Source organism: Rhopalosiphum maidis, chromosome 4 (assembly GCF_003676215.2).
Source record: "Rhopalosiphum maidis isolate BTI-1 chromosome 4, ASM367621v3, whole genome shotgun sequence".
In the NCBI taxonomy this organism is placed as follows: Eukaryota; Metazoa; Arthropoda; class Insecta; order Hemiptera; family Aphididae; genus Rhopalosiphum; species Rhopalosiphum maidis.
Window position 1 is genome coordinate 11,566,388 of NC_040880.1, and position 23,385 is coordinate 11,589,772.

Below are 23,385 nucleotides of genomic sequence, written 5' to 3' on the forward strand. Positions count from 1 at the left end.
TTCTAATTTTTTTAAACTGTAAATATTAGTACTTCCAGATTATTTTTTTGTACTATTCAAAAAGTGCTATGTGGCGATACAAACTTATTTTTTTAAATAAGAACCATTATTTTACAATTAATTTATTAGCAGTAAAAAAACGTTAGAAGAGTTTACAAATAAAATGTTTAAGTAGATCTGAACATTTCAAAAATCAGATTTTGAATAACTGCACAAAGAAAACTAGGTAAACATGTTTGTTGAATCACCCTATACATACACTGATCACCTATGTGATATGTATAGGTCAATAGATTAGGAACGCGCTGTATCACAGAGTAAAAGAATATACTATATACAAATAACTAATACTATAGTACAAAACACTTGACGTTTATCACACGACGAAAGCAATCCTCGGAAAGTATAACATTTATTATAGGAAGGTGGTACACGTGCGCACACAAATAAATTTACGTTGAATCTAACAATACGAACTACAAACATGATGTCGTAATGTCGTATGAAACAAATTACGGAGTTTCGGATATTTCTATATAACATAAATATCGGATAGATATGTAAAAAAGTAAAATTTACATGGCGATTTACTGTACATGTTCATGTTTTTTTTTTAATAAAAACTGAATTTGTTTTAATTCCGATTTTGTAATTTTTAACTGTACGACCATATTTTCTAATACGTGTGGACTTTTTATACTACCGCATTGGCGTTCTCCCGGGATATGAGAGATACTGGATAGATCCCCCCCCCAAGATTATTTATTTTCTTACATATTAGCAATACACGTTTTATCTACTTTTGATATGTATTTTCAATATTGACCAGTCATTATTTTTATTTTTATTTATCGTGATTATTGATTCTACCAACCATAAACAATATTATTATTTATCACTGATGACATATAACAGACAATTCGTTTTACAATTGATTTTTACTGTATTTTTGTAAACACACTTTGAAAAACTTGTTAAATTTTACCTTGACACAGATGTTCATACAGTTATTGCTGAATTGAAAATATGGCAGTCAAAATTAAAGATAATTGATAAATTTCCTAAAACGGCTATAGACGTTTATGTAATTTTGAAATTTCTCCAAATATCAACCAACTTTTAAAAATACTATGCACCTTGCCGGTCTTTACATCAACTCCAGAAAGGACTTTTTCATGTTTGAAAAGACTTAAAACCTATCTGAGAAACACAATGACTGAAGTAAATAGTAAACTTATTATGACCATAATTAGTTATTTTTCTTATATTATATTCTAGAACCATCTAAATGGACTAACATTGTTGGCCATTCATAAAGAAGTGCCTATTGATTCGGAAAAAGTTCTTGATATTTTAGTTCAAAAATCGAGAAAAATCGATATATTAATTTGAATTCTTACATGAAATTAATTATTAAAATAATCGTTTAGAAATTAAAATACACTGACTGTTTTATAGTTTTAAACAAAAAGTATAATAAAAATGACTTTAATTGATTATTTGATATTATCAACAATCATTATTTTAATATTCATTATTATAATGTGAGAGTTGTGAGGCAAAACCCTTACCTAACCTAACCTATCCTTAGGCTTATTATGTAACCATTTTTTTCATCCCCCTCCATTAAAATATCCTGAGAACGCCTCTGTACTACCGTAAAGCAATGTGGCCTGTGCCGATACGAATTCATTATTTTTCAAACGAAAACCATACCTTTTTACTGTAAAATTTAATATATTATAACCTATAGGTATACAATATAAATTGAAATTCAAACGAGTAGTTCTTAAACTATATCAGCAGTCTTGGGATAAAGATAATATAATATAGAATAATTGTTATTGTTTAATATAAAATAATAATAAAAGTACCTTAATATATCGTTTTGTTATTTATTATCTTGTATCCTTTTTCCTGAAATAAGAACAGTGTTAAAAATATGCAGCCTCTATAATTCAATATAACTTTGAAGTTATGACTGTTATGAGCCCATAATAATTTGTGTATTCAAATTTAAAAATATCAATATTATTGCCGTGTGAAGTACAAAGTTCTAACTTTTATCACCTTCCTCTATATCACATTGTACACCCACCTATTAATTCAATTATGTACCTTCAATTCTCAACTAAATAATTATTTTTGAGTGATTGTAGAGGGAATAGGATCAAATCATCTTGTTGTTAATAAAGGGCACAGGTTGTGCCAATAATTGCTTTAAATTGTACCTAATGTGTATAAAGTATTTTTTACACCGTATAACAACGTTATTAATTTTAAACACATATTATGTTATACAATAACCTTAATAAGCTAAAATAAGTTTATAGATAATTCGGGAACGTAATTTTAAAATTTCACATGGAATGTAACACAATGTATCAATAAGCAATAGCCGACCATCATCATTCATAAGGCCTCTCATAAAATAATAATCACAAGTCAGTATTATTATTATTTGAAGAGTGTATACTGTATTCATTACATTTCATAATATCACCAGTAGAGCGCATATACTGCACAATAACCACCTAATCTTAAGATTTAAAAATGATTAACATTACGAAATTTTAATATTTCATCGTTTTATAAATGAAAGGTATTAATGCAAAAAGATTATTAAAATGTTTTTAAATTAATAAGCAAAAGGAAATCAAGAAGATAATATTAGATAGGTTGTTAATATTAATGTAGGTACTTAAAATGTTTAATATTTGTATAATATGCATAACGTAATATGTTATATTATAATATATAAATAGCTAAGGACGATTAAAATTTAAAAAGCGATAAATTTTATTATTAAAAATATCTGAAACTATCAAAAATCAAAACTTGATAAGTACCTACATTCTATAATGTGTTAGGACAGCGTCTATTATCAATTTAAATAACAAATCTGTAAAATGTATACAATATATAATATGCGATACAAACTTTAACTCTTGCATCATACAAATTGCGTTCTTCTATAGATATTAGATCAATATTTGAGTAAGAACTTGCACAATATATATAATAGTCTTCAATATGTATATTATATGCACAATATAAACTTCTTGAATATGCTTCGGCCCACCGCCGTGATAAATAAAATAAAAAAAGAGTGCGTTATTATTCAAATCTAAATATATTTTTCGTTTTACAATAAAGTATAATATATTATTGTAATTTTGTCAATTGTCGTTAAGTTGTATCAATAAAATACTAGAAATAGGTGAATGCTGACATGAATATTACCTATAATACCTGTATGACTCTATATTTGATCGCATCGCTTAAATTTATCTTGACATAGATAAACTCAAACAAATCAAACCCATACTCGAAACATGATGTATTTATAAATAATATTATTTGGTATTATTTATTCATTGTTTACCTTCATGGCATATCGCGTCTATGTATATTTTTGCATTTTCAGATCAACTAGTTAAACAAACTAATGTTTGCAGGTGCTAGCTGTACGATATTTCACAAATACTACTTACCGTCCTTTTACATTTAATCATTATTTGAATCAATAATTTTATTCAAATTCTGAGTTATAACATTGTTAAATAGGTGCGAGTACCTTAGTACCTACCTATGTTTAAAAACTATAATATTTATAAATACATAGATTTTTAACACTATTTAAGAAATATACAGTTACTGTATAATTCTAAAACAAAATGTTAGGTAATCGTACTTATATCAAAATATTATGACTATTACTAAAAATAGTAAACATTTAACAGAAGTGCATAGATACAATATTAAATAATTTAAATACAAATACGTACAAAGATACAAATCTATTGGTAATATTTTGAATATAAAATAACAAAAACAAATTTAGAATTTTTATGTGAACTTGTCATACAAAAATTTGTTGATGGAACTTTTGAATTTTGTACTTAATATTTTATCAAATTTCACGGTACATGGTTTAAAAATCTGTCACTATACTCCATTAATATTTCCTTTTTTGCCAAAGTGCTAAACAAGTACCTATCAAATACAAACAAATATTTATTTCGAGTTATTATTAGTAAATTTGAAACTTTCAACCTTTATTTTAATCCAAAAATAGTTGTTGCCGATTTTAAACAATAAGCCATTCATTATTCAGTTAAACTAGTTTGACTTTCAATAATTCTTATAATATAATAATATCTAATTTTATGGTTGTAGATTTCATCCATCACATGCTTGGTGGAAGAATATTCAAAGTCGTGGATTACAAACGACACACCAAGTATAAAAACCAAGATTCAAAAATAGGAAAATATGGCTATTTTTAATTTATTGTCTGTCTCTTTTTTTTCGCTCGAAGAACTGAAAAAAGTGGAGAACATGTTTGTAAAATAAATAATGATAAATTACCATTGATAATCGTGGCAATGACTTCATGTTGTATTGTTGTCTACACTAAATTCACTAACTAATCGTTGAAAACTATATTTCATCGAACTCTACATTCCCTCATGTACTGAAACTATAGTATAGTTCAATAAGCTCTGAACCGTACGGGTGTACGACTAATGCGTGTGAAAGTTTTCACATTTAATTTTCATTCTTTCTATCCAAATATTGTCTTCCTAAAAGCGATTGTAGAAATATAAACGAGCACTTTGCAATAAAAAGGTATTGGACAAAAAAAAAATAAACGTTAAACCCAGCAAATTTAAAAAAAAATTAGTCTTTGAATCTATTATGGAGAAATACAAATCTAAAAAATTATTATAGCAAAGAATTTTTTACTTCAGTTTTATTATTGTTGTTGTAAAAGCGTTTGTCTTTATCGTGTAGATTATTATTATTTTTAAATTTAAATTAAAAAAGTATTTGCTATTGATGCTCATCGTAAACTAATTGAAAAAATTGATGAACAATAGTTGTACTAAAATATATGTGACCAAAAAAATGTAATTTATTTATACATTATACGATTACATATTTACATCAAATACTAAAATCCTATAACTTGCAAACTAACCAAACTATTTTTTAAATTTGATTAATAATACACTGCAATATAAAATAATAAAAGTATCTGTAGTCTGTAATTTATTTAATTTGTATTATGTATTTATAATATTTTTTTTCTTTGATTCTATACATTGCTATCTTTGCTAAAAATTTGTTCCATGCTCCCTTTATTCAGATTATTCTAATTTTATTTTGCCTTTTTTTGTTTTTCAACGTAATTTTTAAACATTTTTGTCATTTTTTCATATTTTAGATCATTTATTGTAATTTTTTTTTAATGTGGGGGCATTTTTCTCAAATTTTTGATTTTAAAGAAAATATGTATTATATTCAAAAAATTAATTTTAATATTATTATTGTGGGGTTTTTATTGTGATTAAATTTATCGCGTACCTAGCGATAAGATTTATTGTTTGAGTGTTATACATAGTTCTCTTTCAGACATACATCGATCACACACGCTCATCGAATATGAATAGTATGATATTATTTTATTAGTTATATGGAATAAAAAACGTAGGTATGTTATTGTTTATTAATATTATTATAATTCATATTCATATTTTAAATAACCTAACCTTATATTACAACCATATCTTTAATCAAAATGATTACAATATATAAAAAAATTTCACTTATTTAATTAGATTTTTTTAGATCATTTTTAAGATCATTTTTTGAACTTTTTAGGGCATTTTTACATTTTTGTGTATTTTTTAGTTCATCAACATCCTAATTCTAGTGTCTAGTTATTATAAAATGTTTTCAATATCAAACCGTCCTCGATCGAACAGATATATTTTCAAGAATACCTATTACCTAGCAGTTTTAAAAAAAAACTTTCAAATAAAATAATATAATATCAATTTATGTGTGTTATCACTTATCATAATCATAAATATAAAAAAAAGCTATTAATATATTCACATTTATTTCATTAACACCCATAGGTACATTGAATTTTGATGATTGTTATTATATTATATTAATTATCTATAGATGTATTAGGTATATAAGAAAATATATTTTTTTAAACAATTATATCTCTTGAAAATGTTTTTATATTCTTGAAAACCTATATTATATTCGATAGAGGAAAATTGTATTTGTTAATTTTTATTTTTATTGTATTCAAAAACGTTATATAGTAATTATTCACAATAAGTTTTACCTAATAATAATAAAATATCAATAAATTCCCTATTCTTTGTGTCATGTAAAAACTACATTATTACCGTCTGACGTGTATTTCGAAGGGCTTATATTGCTTAGTTATGCTCAGTTTGGCAGTCTTCCTCTAATATTTATGAGAATTTTATATTATTCCATAATGCATAATATATACCATGGTATATTGCCATATTGGTATTACATGTGAAATTTTGTATCATAACAATGACCTGTCGTTCCTGCGTGGCCGCCAAATTTTATAATTTATCACAATAAACTTTTCAATTTTTTTTTTTTGATTTTGATTAATCAACTCCAATACTTCTTAAATATATAATATAATGCGATTTTTCATATTTTATAATCATAAGAGATGACCTGTCAACCTATATCTCCGAGTATATTTCAAGCTATATTAAACATTAAAGTAATTGAATTTACTACCTATTGGTATTTAGTATTACGGCACTTTTAAGTTATTCGTTGTCTCCGTGCATTTCGTTGCCCGTGCAAATTAAATTTCCGTATTAAATTTGGTTGCCTAATGTTACCTTTAGCGTAACGTATGTGTGGATAAACAATAATTAGTAATTTTGATTTTCTGATTTGGCGTATAGATATTTTCGTAGTATCAACTTTACACTAATTTAAATACTAATTTATAATTCTATTTTTTTCCATCTGTATACGAAGGTCATACACGAATACAACATAAAACTAATATACCTATTTAGTATTTATCATATTAAGCTGAATTATCCGACGTTACCCGTGAAAAAAATTGTGAGTGCAATTCCTTTTGGATATAACTCAACAAGAAAGCAACGCCCTTTTAAGTGTATGCTCCCTGCAATAACGGTTTAAATATTTTAATTATTTGCTTTTCTGTTAAACATAAAATAACTCTTTGACTCTGAGCTTACATGTTGACAGCGGAGTAGTGTGTCGTTAAGTGGCAGGATATTATAGTGACAGCTTAAACTCTTAGAGAGTAGAATGGCCAGACAAAGAAGATATGTTGACAGCGACGTCAAATGGGCCACTTTTATCAACAATAAAATATAGGTCAAATCTATCTAATTGTAATTACAATATAATTAATGGTAACCAATTGCTACACTATATAAACCAAATAGTGAAATAGATAATCGTTTTTCATGAGCAAACAAATCTCAATTGGTGCAAATTAGTAAATTTTTTTAATTTTATAAAAATAAAAACTTCAAATACTTATAAAAAAAAGTGTCCTACTTATTTTATCTCTAAATAGCTTAAAATGAATATATCTAGAATTTTATAAATATTCTATCATCTAGCCCAATCGAAAATTTTTATATTTAATGAAAATTTCAAGTTATTACGGTTATTCGTTTTTGAGCAATTATAAAGATACTCTGTAGATTCTATTTACTCCTAGAAACCAACCACAAAGTTGATAATAAAGCATTTTTATTGCCTTAAAAGGTAATAACTGAAAGAACAAAACCATGATAAAATCAACATAGCTCTGAGTCAACTAAATCGAAAAAATGTATTGATTGGTTGTACATGCATTTCAATTTAGATTGATGAAATAGTATTCACACATACAGTATGAGAATATATTTAAAAGTATATTGAATGTAGACATATTCAATTTGCTGCAAAAGCAGTTTACAAGTTGATTTACGAAAATATCCACAATTTATTTATTTTGATAGGTGTTCATTATATCAAACATCTTTAAAAATTATATTGTATAACCTGTGAATATATAAAAAAAAATATATATAGTCTTGGAATATTATAAACATAATAGTTATTTAATTGTTTAGAATGATTTATACAGTTTTTTTTTTTTAAACATTGTTAATGGAAAAATAAAACGGAATGTATAAATTAAATTATTTAATATGTAAAAATAAAAAAACATTTTGGTCACTGGTTTGTCACACCCAAATGATCAACTTGACAACACTTGTGCAAATCATCAAAAAAATGTATACAATTCATTATCAAATAATTTCATTGGAAATTAAGACATTAAAAAGATATATTTTAAGTAGATATTTTTCTACCAAATAAAAAATGACATTAATAACTTATAAGAGAAACGTTAAATTTCTTTTAAGTATTGACATTTTTTAACAAAATTAAGAGATAATATTAATTACCATATTCAATTATTATTTCCAATATCCCATGAAATAAATGATACAATAATAAATTTAAACAAAAACATGTTTTTATTTATTTTAATTAACAGATATAATTAAGAAAATCTTAACTATTTTATTGCCATACTACTTCTGATGAACTTTAAAAACAATAGTAACACATCATAACTATTACACAGAATAGTCATTTAACAACTTTGATGAATTAAAAAGATTTTATTAATATTTTTTTAAGAAAAAAGGTTATTGTTTTTTGGTCCTATATTTTTGTTTAAAGAAACTTTCATGTTTGCCCCATTACATTTAAGTTGAAGTGACATTTTTCAGTCTTTTAAATGATTACAAACAATTCAATCAAAAGACAAACAAGTAATCTTAACCATTTGTCTTGACGGGAAATAACACTATTCTTACCTAAATGTTTAGTTCCACATTACATATTATGTTCTTTATATCTATTAGTTTTATACATTTCTTGTTTTTAAATATAATTACATTTCAAGTTGAAAACTGTAATAAAAAAATAGGTCAACTCTAAAAATTGATATTGTATAATTTTTTAATATACACCATTGACATGAAAATATCTACACAAAGCTCTAAGGTTTGTATGAAATCAATTACATTACAATTGTGGCTCGCAGCATGTGAACAGCGAAATTTGTACAAAAACAAAAAGAAAACAAATTAGAGGTCAAAATATCACAACAAAAATTGTAGTAATTTAAAGATCACTTTAAAACAACATAAAAATAAAATTATGGATCGTATTGGTCTAGCTAATACCAATATTTAATAGTTAACTTGTTAGTTAGTTTGATTGTTCCTTTTGAGAATTATAAACCAGGTACAATTTTGTTTTGTTTTGCTTTTGTTATTGTTATTACAATAATAGTTATCATTAAGTACTGATAGATATTAACAGTCCAAAGGAAAGTCAAATATACAAGAATTGGTTTTGGGTAAAAAATGAAAATAGAAATGTTTTTAAGCAACATTTACCTAGCTTTACACATTATTTATGAAAACATCTATAAGGCATATCATACTTAGCATGATTATTATTTACACAAGGGTGATGTCATTTAGTCTATAACTTAAAATTATCAAGTGTTGGCGCTTGTTTTGTATAACAAAACAGGTAAATTATTATTCAAATTATAGATATAAGAAAATTTACAAACATATTTTTATGTATAACGGGGCCTCTTGGTTGGCGATTTTAAATCTCCATTTTCATCTTCTTCTTCATCTGAATCACCTTCATAGTCAACTAGAGCCTGAAAAAATTAAAATATATTATTAAAAATTGTTTAAAACAAAAATAAAACAAAATAATTTATAATTTATTAATCCATTAAGAAATACAATAGCATGAAACTAATATAACTAATAACTCACTTTTTTCAAAAGAGAACTATTTTTTGATTCTTCAGGTGATGAACTTAATGTAGGAGTAGCTACCAAATTATTATTCATAACTGGGGTTGTTTTTACAGTAGTACCAAATATTTTTGTGCTGCTACCTTCACATTTCTTGTCAATACTTTTACCTATTAAACAAGCCCACCAGATATTTTAGAAACATGTTTTTATGGGTGAAATATTTTAAAAATTTACCGATAGATTCCAATTGTTCAGAGGCTGTAATTTCAGTTGAACCTGTCATTCCTGTATGTGGAACAACTGCTTCACCATCATCAAATTCATCATCTTCATTATTAAACCATATTTCTTCTTCGTCTTCTATTTGTCGTGGATCTCTTCTAAATCGACCAGTTGATACAGTCACGCTACAACTGAGTGAATAAAGTATAAATTATTTAAAATAATAGTTTTTAAAACTCTAAACATACTTTGTGATAGGTTTTTCTTTTAATTTTTCTGTTTGCTGACTATGACGTATCCTAAGAGCTTTGAATGTTTGTACATAATCAATATGTTCAAACTTTTTACCATAATTTTCAACGACATGTGCTATTAATATCTTAATATCTTCAAGTTTAATAAATTCAAACAATTCAATGATGGCAGAATCGAGTAAATTGTAACGGCCATTATTATCTAGTAGGCAATCAATAACAGGACCAAATAAACATCCCTTCATAATATAACGGTTATAAAACTCGTCTTTTAATGCAACAATTTTCCTCATGAATCGTAAAGCTCCTAATACTAAAAATTTATGGGCTGACTTCATTAGTACCAATACACGTTTCAATAAATCTTTGTTCAGTATGCAAGTTTTTATATGATATGAATGATGTTCTACACAAAATGTTAGCAACTCAAGGATATGTGCCAATAACTGAGCATTTTGATAGTCATCTCGCGCTGGTTCACCATCCACTGTATTTGCCAATAATGGCGCTAAAGAAAAAAAAATTATAGTTAATAAAAAATAATTTCTTAGTATTATTTGTGTGCAGCAAATACCTATGAGAATCTGGACACTGTGTTTGTAAAAATAGTTGAGAAAATCAGTTTTTTCTACTTTGCTTAGTGAAGGCAACATGTTTTCGGGGTCAATTAAAACTCGTATAACACCCATTAGCTGGACCGCACGTCCGAGATCAGGATCTGTATCACATATCATCTGTTCGATTATTACATTCATCAACATCAATTCTACTTCATTTCCGTTTGCTTGAGTCACTAAAAAGAATAAGTATGAATTAAATAAATACTGATTGTAATGCACAACGCTATAACGATAATTATGATTAAACCATAATTATATTTGATTTAAGCATCTATATTTCTATTCAATTAATATTTGCTTTTAATTTATAAATAAAATAAAAATCTGCTTCAACTCAATATAAAGAAGAAATTGTATTATAAAATTCAATAATTATGATTCTGTCCAAATAATAAGTGAAGAACTAAAAAAAAAGAAAACTTAGCAAAATTTATTCAGAAAATCGCAAATCCAATTTATTGCCCAAAGAGAGAACTAAATCACACTGAATCGTATAGTTTATGAAAGAAGATACTAAAATCTAAAAGACATAAGATATTATATTATCAATAATAAAAATAATGAAAATAAAATGTATATATAAAGAGAATACAAATCAAATGATCCTAGAAGTAGTTATTAATCCTGAGGAGTAAGTACCCACAAAGAAACTCAATAAAATAGTACAAATAGTGAGTACAACAGGATAAAAAAAATATTGCAGTCTAGGATAATTAGTAGGATAGATTATACTATTACCTGTATTTAAATTGTAATATATCGTTATTTTATTCAATTTCGTAAAAAAATAAATTTCATACGCTCATAAATTTTTTTCTATATTAACGTTGAATTTTTATTTTTTACTGTTATTTCAAGAAAAAATATGAAGAACTTTGTGTTGGGTTTTTTACCTTAAGATATAAATCACAAAAATTTTTAACTTAAAATTCTTTGTAAATTTTTGCGATTTTGACGTATTTTGTAAACATTTGAACTTTTAATGTTTATAAACAAAAATTGTAACTAACGATTTATGATTTTTTTTTACTACAACAAGAACAACATATAATAAACCTTGTGTTAAATTAATTAAAAGATTTTTTAAAAAGACAAATTTTTTAATATTAATATAAAATCATACAATCATAGAAATATGAAATATAACTTTAGAGGGTTGATATAGATTAGGCTGTCATTATATAAAATTAAAAAAAAACTATTTACTTAAATTAAATATTTTTAAAGGTATTTAAAAACTAAATTTTAATCTAATAGAAATATTTAATAAAACACATTTGTTAGATTAAGATAGTATTTACTGAATTGTCTCACCAGTATCAGAAGACTGCTGAAGAATGTATTCTCGTATAACAGAAGGTGAGAATTCAACAAGAATAGTAAGAATGTCAATGGCGGCCTGTTTTATATTCACATCTTCAGACATTAAAGTCATTTCAAGCATTGGTAAAATACCCAGAGAAGTTAGTGTCTACAAAATTGAAAATAATTTTAATCATAAACAAAAAAAAAAAAAAAATTAGTGATAAAATACTTACTCTGAAGAATCCTTCCTTCTGGGGAGGCTGTAAATTTTGTGAAAAGTTGCAGAATTCCTTCAGGAATTGTACTAATTCTAGTTTCCTGGAGTCTGGTGTGCTTTCGTCTTGTAGTTGACCTAACAGATCTGGTAAAAACTTTTCATCTTCCTGTAATTATTATTTTAAGAATTTAATAGAATATCAAAAGTACAATTGTGACACTTTATAAAAATGTTTATTTACTTGTATTAAAGTGACAATTTCCACTTTATTGAAAAATATAAAACTACTTAATGCAGATAACATATTATCTTCAAATACAGATGGCGTAGGAAGAACCACATCTTGTATGTACTGCACTCTATGTGTTTGATGTATTTTGTTCAATAACTCGAGATTAGTTATTAGTATGACTTCTTTAAATCTAAAAAAAAGACAAACGCTTTAGAGTAATTTATAAAAATCAATTATTTTGAGGATAATTTACTTGGAAACATTCTTTAAATGATGTCTATGGTATTTACGGATAGGTAAAGTTGGATCATACTCTAAACAGCCAATGACATCAAATATAATATCATCTAAAATAAAAATAAATAATATTTTAGTAATATATAAAATAGTTTAATTTCATTTGTTGTATTTACCAGCAAAAAGCATTTCAAACAAAGCATTTTTATTGATAAGGAAAATGTTTTTGACAATATCATACAAACAATGAAGACCTTCCAAATTATTGAGATCCTCACATAGATTGAATAATTTTACCAACTTGCGTACATAGCCATCATTTTCAATAGCTTCAGCTAGCCTATCTTTATTTAAAGGTGTGGCCATACAAGTGATAAAAAGCTATAATAAATAAAATAATTTATCAAATTAAGTCAATTTTAAAAATTTATTAGTTTAATTACGTCTTTAATTTCTTTAAGTCTGCCTATTTCACATAGTGGTAATTCAACAGGAGGAGCTGAATCTGACAGATCATCAAATCGCTCATCTTCAGACTCTTCAACAATATCTTGAGTAGTTTCTATTGTTGGGTCCTTTCCTTGAACACTACAAATTTTTTCCCATATTTCTTCACAACCGGCTTTTTCTTGAAAACTTAATGCTAAGTCAAAATTATCAGCTTCAGACCAAACAATGAGTGTATCCTAGATTTAGTAGAAATAATAAATAAAGATTTTTCATTAAATAATTGGAACAATTATAATTTAAATAATAAATAAAATAAACTAACTTGTTGTTTTTGATAAACTGTATCGTGTTGAATTTTGGATTCTAATAAAAGAGCACCTATAAAAAAATTGACTTTAGTTTTTTTGTATTTTAGTACCAAGGATACTAATTTTATATCAAATTAACACATCTCAAAAATTAAAGATTACATAACACTACTCATAAGTATTCATACACTATACTAAATTAAACTTTAATTTATTGAAATAAATTAATAAATAATTACAATTATATTTTAAAATGTTTCTTTAATTTGTGGTACATAAATATTTATTAAAACAAGTAGGAAGTAGATAATTTTATAAATAGAATTAATATTTTTCAATATTGTTGCATTCAAAAAGGTAAAAAAGGAAGATTGCAATTTAAATTTTTATTAAAAAAAAAATAAATAATTAATTTAAATAATATAAAAGATTTATTCATTTTTTTCAATAAAATAGGTAACTGTGTTAAAGTGAAGAAAAATTGGATCTTAAAACACATAATTTTTGTTTAATTTACCTATACAATGAACAATCATTATACAAAACTTATTACTAATATGAGTACATTAAATGAACAATCACTAATGATATTAAACAAGATAGGTAATTATTACCTACATTAAATTTAAAATCAATGATTTGTTAATATTCATAATTGGGTTCATTGTTTCTTTGAGTTATTGCATATACTGGCATGGTTTATATTTTAAATAAACCTACAAGTTATATCTGTTAAATTTATAAAAAAAACTACCTATTAGACGATAGCATCAACTATCAATATGTTTTATTACCAATAAAACTAATTAAATTATATGTAGATCAATCAGTGAAGTGAGAAAAATTCTAAAGATGATAAGTTAACTAAAATGGTAAAATGACTAGCTATGATTGTCTTATTCAAATAGTTGCAGAGAGCAATATTACAATGGTCTTCATATAAAATAAAATCATTGATCATAATCCAGATAAGATTAGAGTAGGTACCTAGAAATAACAAATGACAATAACACAAATCCAATAAGTAGGTAAACAGGAAAGTGTCTACCAAACGTAGCAGAATACTTGATTAAAAGATACTAACCATCAGCTTCGGCTCGAACCAAAAGAGAAACGCCTTTCAGCCGTTCAACGTATGTGCACGACACATGCCCTGTGCCACGATCGTCCCACTGACGATCAGCATTCAGGGCGTACAACTTCACTCGCCGCTTGGTGTCAGTCATTGCGTCGAACATGGGTCCACAACGGTCATCGCAAGAAGAACTGAATGTAAATGATTTTCGACCCTTTCAGACAACCACCAATTGTCGCGATCGGATGCCGAACACTCCGGACCAGGCGGCGGTACTTAGACGCGGGACACACCACGGACCAAGCGACAACTATATCAGGAAAAAAATAACTTAGTCGACGCGCGATACACGGATAGATTTACCGGGATTCAGCGGGACCCGCGGAATTCGACCAAGTGTCCGTCGGAACGGGACGGGCAAGCGCGTGCGGTGACGATAGAATGAAATGTATTAAGCGCGCACTGGTCAAACGTATCGGAATTGGTTTTATCAACGATGAGACGTGACAACATTTCGCGGACGCGCGCTCTAAACAACAAACAGTGGACACACGGCCATTTTGAAAACAAAAAAAAAATAAAAATAAATAATATATATAGCACGTACGTACGGGAGGAGGAATGAATAATAATAATAGTACTAATAGTAGTAAACGCTCATAACGCGTTCCGTTCACCAACTCGGTCGCTAGTGAAGTGGAGGAACGACCGCGGCGGACGAGCAGTGCGGCCAACAGAACTGTCATCCAACCGACGCCGCGGACCAAACGAAAACAAAAACAACACGCGCGCCACTCCAATATCAATACAATAATAACTTTTACAGGACAGGTACGTCACGATAGTACGATACACACAGTCCGGTATTATTATAAATACTATAATGCATTTTTTATGATAATGTACCAATGTAGTCAATGTACGATTTATTAAAATTACTGGAAAGTGGAAACGTGTGTCATTCGTAGACAATAATAAATTCTTTATTTTTAAATAAATAACTTATTATTCGTTAGTAAAATTATTTATTATTTACGATTATATCTTGTAAAGTTGAAGTCGTAACACCCGCAAAAACCATCATTGTCGTCCACGGACCGCGGACTATAGTTTGGACGGCCGGCTGATCGGTTATGAAGTTATGCTAGTTATAGTATCATCTGGTGAAGGAGAGGGAAGTCCACGGAAATGTTGAAAACTGATCGCAAATCGAAATTTACATTCTTTCTAGTTCCGATCATTGATTATAATTTAAAAGAAATTTAAAATATATTATAAATAATTAACAGATATATAAGACAATTTATTATTTATAATTCCGAGTATTCCGACGATCCTCTGGATCTGCATCCGAGTTCATTGATCGATCATTCATATCATAATAATTGTTTTTGATAAGACTGAATGATCTCTATTACCTATTTGCTACTCAATCTCATTGGATGGACTGTTGACGGTGCTGTAGTTAAAATGTTTACATTATATTTATTATTTAATATTTAATCATATTAAACTATGGACTATAGGAACGAAGGTTTAACTGAACTTTCAATAACTGTAAAGCTCTTAGCTCTAGATCGTTGAAACTAAAGATTTATAATATCTACCCTAAAATTAATATTCCATTCCACTATTGCCATATTCAAAAATTTCAATAATTAATTCACCAATTTTTTTAACATTAATTAGATAAAATTATGAAGTAGTTAAATATTTTCAACTTTTTGGAATATTATAGTAACGTATTAAACTATTAACCACAATATGTCCACACGGACATGATTTACAAAGAAAATGGCGAAATTGTAATAGCTGTAGCTTATTTACAGTGTTATCTTTGCTTATAAATGTAAAATGTATATGGGCATAATATGGCTATAGTATCTAAATTATCTTAAAAGTAATACAAATAATATAGTAACATTTATGAAGTGTGGACTTGGCTGTCAGTCTGTCACCCCTTTCGTATTTCTCGTGATAAGAATGACCTTGAACCAAGCTCGATTTTGAATCGATTACTACATGACGTAGCCAAGCACCGTCCAAGGCCCATCTTAGTATCTTACTATCTTAATCGCTATTTTCGTAAACGTCAGGTTATAGATAAGACTATAAGTGGTAGTTTGCCAGTTCGCGTTCACCCTCAATTCTTCATACAGCCATACATAGTATGCTGATTTCAAATGGATAGGTAGTAGGTACTGGCTTTTATTATAAATTGTATTTTTAATCAATGATATTTGGTACGACTAAGCTATAGGAATGGACTAAAACTAGGCCGTGGTTATATATCTTTGGTTAAGACATCACAGATAGTATTTTATTTCGTTACACCTAATAAATAATACTATAATACTTGTAGTATGGTACTAATGTTTTATACTAGTCTATTAGGCACCTATTTGATCGTTTAAAGCGGATCAGCCATCAGCGTGTGTATGATTTGAACAAAACAATTAGGACCTCAAAATAAAATTGAGATAAGTTTTTTGAAAAATCAACAATTGGTAGGTGTTAAATAAGCCTAGGCTATGCCCTAGATTCTTACCTTTAAATTTAATAATAGGTCAATTAACTTTTAATATTAAAGCAAATAACAAATGCATTTTACTGAAAAAAAATTTACGATGATGTACCCTAGTAGCATAGAGACATCACAATACCAAGAATGATGATATCCTCTTGAAGTGGATCTGTTAGTTTTTCCAATAAACCCTAAACTAACTAATTTAACTATAATATATAATTTTAGTTGATCACAATAATAAAGGAGAATATAGGTTACCTCACAACTGTACAGAAGGTGTTGAGTGCATTAAATAATTGCAATGTATGTATTCATTTTGAATTAAATAATTTATCATTGCATTTGAAAAATAATTTTGAATGAAGACAGTCTGCTATCCTATATTACTAAGTAAATTTTATAATATATTTAAATTACTATTAAAGTAAAAGGTATTTTTACTCTAAAACCATTTTTTGATGCTGTTTTGTTTGTTTGCTGTGGAAAAATTTTAACTGATGAAAATGATCAGTGTAGCGTCATATGTTTTAATGAGAAAATTGTAAATGAATAAATTTATAATTTACAACTAAAAAATAAACTGTGAAATTTGGTGATTTATATAAAAAAAATTGTGTCTACATATCTTGAATAAATATAAATACCTATAATAACTTATTAGGAACTTAAATTTTCAAACTTTTATTGGTATTTACAAATTATAAAACGTCTAAAAAATTCTAATATAAATATTGGGTGAAAATTTGGGAATAAATTGATTTTGATAAAAAATGTTTTTGTGTATAAATTCCAATTTTATTTTTCTGATTATTATGAAAAGTACAGTGAATATTAATTTATGACATCCCAAAAGTACTAACTAAAAACAAAGTTCTTCCATAAACTTGACCCTTAGTTGAAAAAAAAAAATGTGTACAACTGATACAAAAATAAAATAAAAACACTCATCATTGTAAAATCAATACATTAGTCATTTGAAATAGCCAGAATCTCAAATTATAAAAATGTTTATACTGATTATAGTATTAATTACATTTGTACGCAAAATAAAAAACAAATATTTAATGGTATCATATTAAGTTATTTATTAATAGTCTTAAATTAAAATACAAAATACTAAATTAACATTCTACTAATTGTACCTTATCATTTTCAATCTTAACATTTTTCATCTTCCTAATTTTTTTCAAAAATATCTTCTCCAGATCATTTTCAGACTTTTTAGCTTCATTCAAAAAATGAAATTCACACATAACTCTTTTCATTACTTTACTTAATGACATTGGTTTATTTTTTTTTGTTTGCAATACTTGATTTATAGCTTCATTCCACTCAAATTTACGCCCAGACTGTACTTCTGGAACTTGAGGGGTATTTTCTAAAAATATAATAAAAAAAATAATATATACGTTAATTTAAAATAAAATAAAATTATAACTTAAAATATAATATAATAAATAAATCAAAATTACCAGTTTTCAACATTTTTTGTTGTGGTTCTTCATTTTCTTCATTGTTAGTTAACTTCCTCTTTTTCTTTTTTAAAATTGGTTCTTTATCTGATTCTGTTATGCCATTGGAAACAGTTGTTAATTCTTGTTGGTATTTTAATTTTTTTTTCATTTCTTTTTTCTCTTTTTTGCTCATTTGTAATTCCGATTTTTCCTGAAGAATTCCATTTTCCCCATTATCTTTACATATATTTTCAGTTTTTGAAAAAACATTAAGAGTTGTATCATTATTTACTTCTATTTCTGATTTATTTTTATTTTTCTTAGATTTTTTGGATGAGCTTGGCTGAGCTGCTGCTGTGTTCTTATCTTTTACATTCAAAATGTCTTCAGTGCCAAAGTTAATTTCTAGTACGCTCTTTTTCTTTGCTGAGTTTTGTTCAACATTTTCTGCATCAAGAGATTTTTTACTTTTTTTTTTCTTTTTTGGTGTTTCCTCACTAAAATTACCATTCAATTTTTCAATTGTTTCAGTATCAATGATCGTGTTTTTCTTAGTTTCTTGTAATTCTTGAACTGAATCATTATTTTTATTTTTTTTAAGCTTTTTAGCTGAGCTAGATTGAGTTTCTGTTGTGTTTGAATCATTTACATCCAATTTTTCTTCAGTGACATTTTCTGCATCAAGAGATTTTTTACTTTTTTTCTTCTTTTTTTTTGGTGGCTCCTCTGTTTTATCATCACCATTTAAACTTGTAACTATTTCATTGTTTTCAATGTTCATTTTTTTTTCAATTCCTTCAGTTTCATTTTGAGTTGAGTCATTCTTCTCTAAATCCTTTGATTTATTATCAACTGTTTTTTCATTTGAATTCTGAGATTGTTGTGCTTTATATTCAGCTTCTATCATATCAAAAACTTGGTCTACTATATATTCTTTTTTTCTATAAGCAGGAGCGGTAGAAAAACAAAAGTTCTAAAACAATGCAATTAAAAAATAAAAATTAGTTTGATACAATAAACTTATGTAGTATTAGTTATCTATATGTATATTACAATATTCAATCTAAAATAAAACTTAAAACTAATAATTAATGTTTGATTATGTTACAAAATATAAAAACTGTATGAAATTGAATAACAATCTTTGACATGAATAAAACGATTTTAAGAACTTTTTTAATAAATCTGATGATATTAATTGGTTAATTACATATTATACTTATATAATGTATTAACTTAACTAAACAATTCCGATACCTAAAATAATTTCAATCAACAATAGAAACATCAAACATAATTTTGATTTAAACAACTTTTATTTATTTATGACCTATAACTTTGTAAATTGTGAACTCATGTTAAAAAATATTAGTGTATATTATATAGATACCTAATAAATAATAAGAAGTAATAATTAACATTTAAATATTAATTTGTTCATTCGATATATTTAAATTATTGTCTTATAGTATTTATAAATATTAAAGCAAATTAAATATTATTAAATAACAAACAAATAAATATAACAATTCTGTCATTATATTAAACAAAAAATTAGTTGTTTTATAATTTTTTAGTTACCTATTTCATTAGTTAATGAAATTATAAATTCATAAATGATAAAGTACTAAAAAAATTACAATATTTAGCTTTTCATCAGTATAAAGTCAAAAAAGTAGGTGCAATATTTTAATCTTCAAAAACAATATAATAATATAAATACCTGAAATTTATTTTTTTTTCTTGGGACATTATCAAACTTAGCTATAATATTCAAAAATTGTCTTTGTTCATTAGGCAAATCTTTATTATTCATTACAGATTGAACAATATCAACCCAACCAGCTTGTTTACGTTTTCCTTTTTCAGCTGATGGTTTAGGTACATAGCCTTTTGCAGAATATCTCTGGTCTTCAGTGACACACTGACAATGATCTCTTACAGTCTCATAACTGAAATATAATATAAATATAAAATTATATACATAAAAGAAAGTTATATTGATATAAGTTCAAAATTATCAATATCAACAATTTATTACTGAATAACCAAGAAATGCAACAATAAAGAATGTTTTTAAATTAATTCGGTACAGTTTTAATATCTTACTAACTACTTTAAATCAATTAAAAAAAAAAACAAAATAAACAGATAAACCTAAATAATTCATAATGTTCATAATTTACTCTATTCAGTATAAGAATCATACTGCATAGTGACAAGATTTTTTGAAACATGTCTATATTCTATTTAGAATACGAGCAGTACTGATCGGTCAACTTGTGCGCATGGTCATGACTTTGTTCCGAAGGCCAAAATGCTTTCGGAATGGTGAGAAGCATCTGAATGCTGCCGGTAAAAACTAATCATCGTCTGGGACTGTGCTTATTCTGAATAGATTATAGTCAGTCACCGCTACTGAGTCTTAATTTATAACAAAAATCAATTTAAGAGAGTATTATACTAGTATGTAACATACTGTAGAACAGTGGTGGGCAAACTTTGGGGGGTCACAAAATTTAAGAAATTCTAGAGGAGGGAATTATAGGAAAAATGCATTTTGTGTTAAAGCTTTGAATCATATTATACTATACTTTTAAACTATACAGGCCATATACTATCCATGTGGATGGACCCTCGGCAGGCCAGATAAAATACTTTTATGGGCCATACTTTACCCATCACTGCTCTAGAGTGTGTTGTTACCATCTCACAAATGAACAACAGTACACATTAGATATTAGAATAAATTTACCTATTATTAAACTATTTGGTAATCACATTATCATTTAAATTTCTTTTATTATTTTTTACAATATTCTAAGAAACCAATAAAAAAACTTTGATAATGTTTTAACCTTTAAGTTTGTTAATATGTCAATTCAATTTATTTAAGTCTACGTAACAATGCAATATTGAAACTGCAGTGTTTTGAAATGCCATGTGTTAGTAAGATGAACACTACAAAATCAGATAAATATCTTATTAATGAACAAAAGTTATTATCATTATTCGTTTGATATTAGACCACAACTAAAATATACAAGACCACTCTCTAGAAAAAATTTTTTTAAACGTACCATAATATTAGAGTACCTTAAAACTAATTACAATATGAACAGAAAGTGGGGGCGGATTGATCTGGCTTGCTACTGAGTAACTCGGTTGACTGCTCAAAATATAGGCCAATTTTGAGTGTTTAGTTGTATTTTTTTTTTTTTGTGATTAATTAGTACAAATGTTGGTAGAAAATATAATTGATTTGAATTATTTAAACCATACAGTAGCTGTAGCTGTAATCAAATGTTAAAAATTCTAAAAGTCGGTAGTCAGATATCTTGCCAATCCGGCGCAGACAGAAAGCTATATTTTCTATGAATTAATTAAAATACAATCAACACACAGAATCATAAAAAAATGTTTTCCAAGTAAGTATTAATGAATAAGTACAGGCTAATAAGTACAATTTATGGCGGGTGTTTTAACATTATAATAAATTTTACTCACTTAAAATCCTTTAAGCAGTCAACGCAACAGAAACTAACAGCAAAATTCTTGCGTTTGCATTCATACTGTATGTGTTTCTCTACTTTAGGCTTATTTACTGAATCACCACAATTGTTACAAGTGAATACAACCATGATCTAAAGTAAAAAAAAAACGTAAAATAAGATAAGTGCCGTTTAAAATAAAAAATAGGTATACTTACAGTTTTCGCTGCCTATACAAAAATAAAAATTAGTAAATCTTTAATAAATATTACAAATTTAATTCTTTATCGAATCAAAGTACTAACTAATAAGCATTTAGCTTTAGCACGTGCTATAATATAGTATGGTACTATATCACTGCCACTGTGGTGCTTACTATCATTAGATGACGAAGACTGGTGATAAGCCGATAACGGTATCAAGTTGGATCACTACCTTTTGTTCCACTAAATAGTTGTTCCAAAATGCCCACAGTTATATTTTGGCAAGTTTTTCCTAGAGGCTGTAATACAATTTTTTTAGATCAGTTTTGAGAAAAATTCGTACTTACTACTTGCCACTTTTCCAGCACCGAAATTATTACTTTCCGCAACTGAACGGCATATTGTGAACGCATATCAGGCGATTGCATTTAAAATCAAACAATTTGAATTTGTTGAGCGGTTCAACCGCTGCGACTCAACCGCTATATGTGCCGTGTGGCCCGACCCTTTAGGCTTTAATGTTTATATTAAAAATACATGAAATAAACACTATAGCTAATCATTTAAATCATTTCCTTGATGTAGCAATTTTATAGTGTAAAGAAATTCAAAAAATAGTATCATAATAGTATAGACACATATTATTACATTGTTCATTTTTCTCATAAAAATTGTATCATTTTATAATACATTTAATTAATTTAAGGTTTTTGGAGTATGTTTTAAGACCATATTTTTTTAAAAACATTTTTGTTATTTTTATATTTGTAAACACAATTTAGCTTTTAAATTTTTAAATATTTAGTTAATTCTTATAAAACAGAATAAAATAACTATTGTACATATGTAGCATGGGCGTCCCCAAAGGGGGGGACAAGACGAGGCACTTGCCCCCCTCCCCCTGGAATAATGTTATTTCCACAGCAATTGATAAAATTCCTAATGAGAAATAAGCTTCTAAAAATAGGTCTACCTATGTTGCCATATGTGAACGCACAGCTATCCTAACCCGTGAAAGTACACTTAGAAGAAAACTCGTACCTAACATACCTCTATTTTGTGAAACACGCTGCTCGTCTAAATATAAAAATATAAGAATAT

At 26.7% G+C, this 23,385-nt stretch overlaps 2 protein-coding genes and 1 pseudogene across 3 annotated transcripts; 1 reads left to right on the forward strand and 2 right to left on the reverse strand.

Annotated features, from left to right (window-relative positions):
- The first annotated feature begins 958 nt into the window (after positions 1–958).
- On the forward strand, positions 959–1,392 carry LOC113548200 (annotated as a pseudogene).
- Positions 1,393–8,836: 7,444 nt separating this feature from the next.
- Positions 8,837–15,287, reverse strand: LOC113548724 (serine/threonine-protein phosphatase 4 regulatory subunit 3A). 2 transcript variants are annotated; one of them, XM_026949760.1, is made up of 13 exons: positions 14,619–15,287; positions 13,549–13,604; positions 13,220–13,462; positions 12,953–13,157; positions 12,793–12,886; positions 12,549–12,729; positions 12,324–12,473; positions 12,100–12,256; positions 10,740–10,958; positions 10,160–10,673; positions 9,924–10,096; positions 9,705–9,856; positions 8,837–9,583 (listed from the first exon to the last, which is right to left on the reverse strand). In XM_026949760.1, exons 1-13 carry the CDS (start codon positions 14,770–14,772, stop codon positions 9,494–9,496), a joined length of 2,388 nt encoding a protein of 795 aa, XP_026805561.1. In that variant the 5' UTR covers positions 14,773–15,287; the 3' UTR covers positions 8,837–9,493. The 2 variants fall into 2 exon arrangements, with proteins under 2 accessions (XP_026805561.1, XP_026805560.1); XM_026949759.1 differs by having other exon boundaries at positions 9,924–10,102; positions 14,619–14,772.
- A 2,909-nt stretch (positions 15,288–18,196) lies between these two features.
- On the reverse strand, positions 18,197–22,439 carry LOC113561290 (cell growth-regulating nucleolar protein). The gene is made up of 5 exons (XM_026967625.1): positions 22,300–22,439; positions 22,098–22,234; positions 20,314–20,542; positions 18,609–19,563; positions 18,197–18,514 (listed from the first exon to the last, which is right to left on the reverse strand). The coding sequence occupies exons 2-5, from the start codon at positions 22,229–22,231 to the stop codon at positions 18,258–18,260; spliced, it is 1,575 nt and encodes a 524-aa protein (XP_026823426.1). The 5' UTR covers positions 22,232–22,234; positions 22,300–22,439; the 3' UTR covers positions 18,197–18,257.
- Between the last annotated feature and the right edge of the window lie 946 nt (positions 22,440–23,385).